The sequence below is a fragment of the Phaethon lepturus genome, unplaced genomic scaffold (genome assembly GCF_000687285.1).
Source record: "Phaethon lepturus isolate BGI_N335 unplaced genomic scaffold, ASM68728v1 scaffold46425, whole genome shotgun sequence".
NCBI classification, from domain to species: Eukaryota; Metazoa; Chordata; class Aves; order Phaethontiformes; family Phaethontidae; genus Phaethon; species Phaethon lepturus.
Genome location: NW_010540678.1, coordinates 500 through 2220, shown reverse-complemented (window position 1 = coordinate 2220; position 1721 = coordinate 500). Strand labels below are relative to the sequence as shown.

Sequence of the window (1721 nt, the reverse complement as noted above, 5' to 3'; positions counted from 1 at the left end):
CCTACACCATCTGAATACTTAACCCTCTCCCACAGCACCTAAGTTCCTTACTGTTAAACACACTAGGAAAAAAAACACAACTAAAAAAAGAAGCCACACATTTCCGTATTTGGGCCACAGCCTCAATTTTTGCCAAAACCTCAGAGCTGGGTAAATCTTAGCTCTGGAGATGAAGCTCTTGGATTGCATCAGTCACAACTCCCAGCCCCTCGGGTGACTCCAGAGCAGGCACTGGGGGTAGAAGTTAGTCGAATTTGGCTAGCATTCCCTCAGCCAGGGGTGGCACAGAGCAGGGAGAGACCCACATGTTTCACTTGCCAGAGGGTGGCTGCCCTGTGGCCACGCAGAAGTGCATAGACACCAAACCACCACCTCCTCCCTCATCAAGAAGCTGTTCCCAGCACAGAGGAAAACCCCAGCGACATAACAGAGCTTAGTTTTACAAAACTCTTGTGCTGTATTTTACAGTCCAAAGGCACCAGAACTAAACCCCTCCTTCCACCCAACACCCTCCTCCTGCCCTCTTCTCCTGCCTCGCCTAGGAATGTACCCCCCACTCTGCAGACGTGCCAGGCTCTCTCTCAGTGGGACAAGCGTACAGGCCAAAGACTGAAGCGTAAGCTCCTTAAGTGGATCTTTTAAGATCAGTGTGCTCTCTGAAAAAGCCTGTATAAATACTCCAGGCCATGCTGTGGAAAAGCATTTTGATAGCAGAACGGGAAGAGCAGTCTGCAAGCATAACGCACTTCCATACAATGGCAAAGTTCTCATTTTACACTACACTACAAGCTTCCTGACTCCACCTCATTTAACCCTTTTAAGTCACAAACTGAGGGTCAGGGAGGCTTTTGACCCCAGGTATATCCCTTCCTCAAGCTAAGCTGCTTTTGAAAGAGATAACAAGAAATCAGCTAAGCAATCAACATCCCTAATGTCCAAGATGACAAATTTCATTTCAAATCTTGAGCAAGGTTTGATGTTAGGAACAGCTCAGCTGAGTAAGAGGTAGAGGAGCGTAACAGAGTGTCCCAATTCCCCAAGCACTGGGCTGGCAGACCTGGGGCGCATGAACAGGGAAGCGCATACAGCCACCAACCTTCCAAACTCTCCTGAGCATCTGGAGACAGACCCCCATTTTGTAGCTGGTCATGTAGAAACTGGATGATGGAGTAGGCAAGGCGCTTCTGGTCTGCCATTCTGGGAGGCTGTGAGCAGTTTGTTTCAACTTCTTGCAACTTTAAAAAGATCTGTAGAGAGAGAAGTTACGTGACTTGACGGACAAGAAGTCAAAGAGCTTTCCTACTGCTCTCCCTCAGTATGAATGTGGAAGATAAGGGAGTTGTTCAGGACTAAGGCCTCCAGAGCTTTTATTAAACTCTCTGCTCTAACCACGACCTCTTTGTCATGAATTCTCTGGGCCTCAGTTCACCCCCTTCAGCATGAGCTGCACAGCACAGTCCTGCCCCACAAGGCCCCTGACAAGGGAAATACACCAAAGGTCTTGCAGGCACTAGGGCTACCAAAACATCTCGGACTGACCAGGACTAGACAAAGCGAGCACTGAGGAGTTGACCGCTAGAAAACCACAGTCTTCTGCTTCCAGAGCATAACTTGATTCTGAAACAAAAACAAGGGCTGAAGCAATTTGCTACTGATAGCAGCAGCTGACAATCCTCTGCACTGCTCATCAGCCTACACCACCTACTCTGCCAAGAGTAAAG

The 1721-nt window shown here is 48.5% G+C and overlaps 1 protein-coding gene across 1 annotated transcript in view; it reads right to left on the bottom strand.

Annotated features, from left to right (window-relative positions):
* The window catches only part of SGTA (small glutamine-rich tetratricopeptide repeat (TPR)-containing, alpha), a gene marked incomplete at its 3' end in the record, with an annotated part of 6754 nt that extends 5514 nt beyond the window's left edge, over window positions 1-1240 (bottom strand). The window contains exon 1 of the mRNA XM_010287507.1: window positions 1097-1240. Coding sequence (XP_010285809.1) covers window positions 1097-1196 — 100 coding nt within the window. The remainder of the gene's footprint in view (window positions 1-1096) is intronic.
* Window positions 1241-1721: the final 481 nt, after the last annotated feature.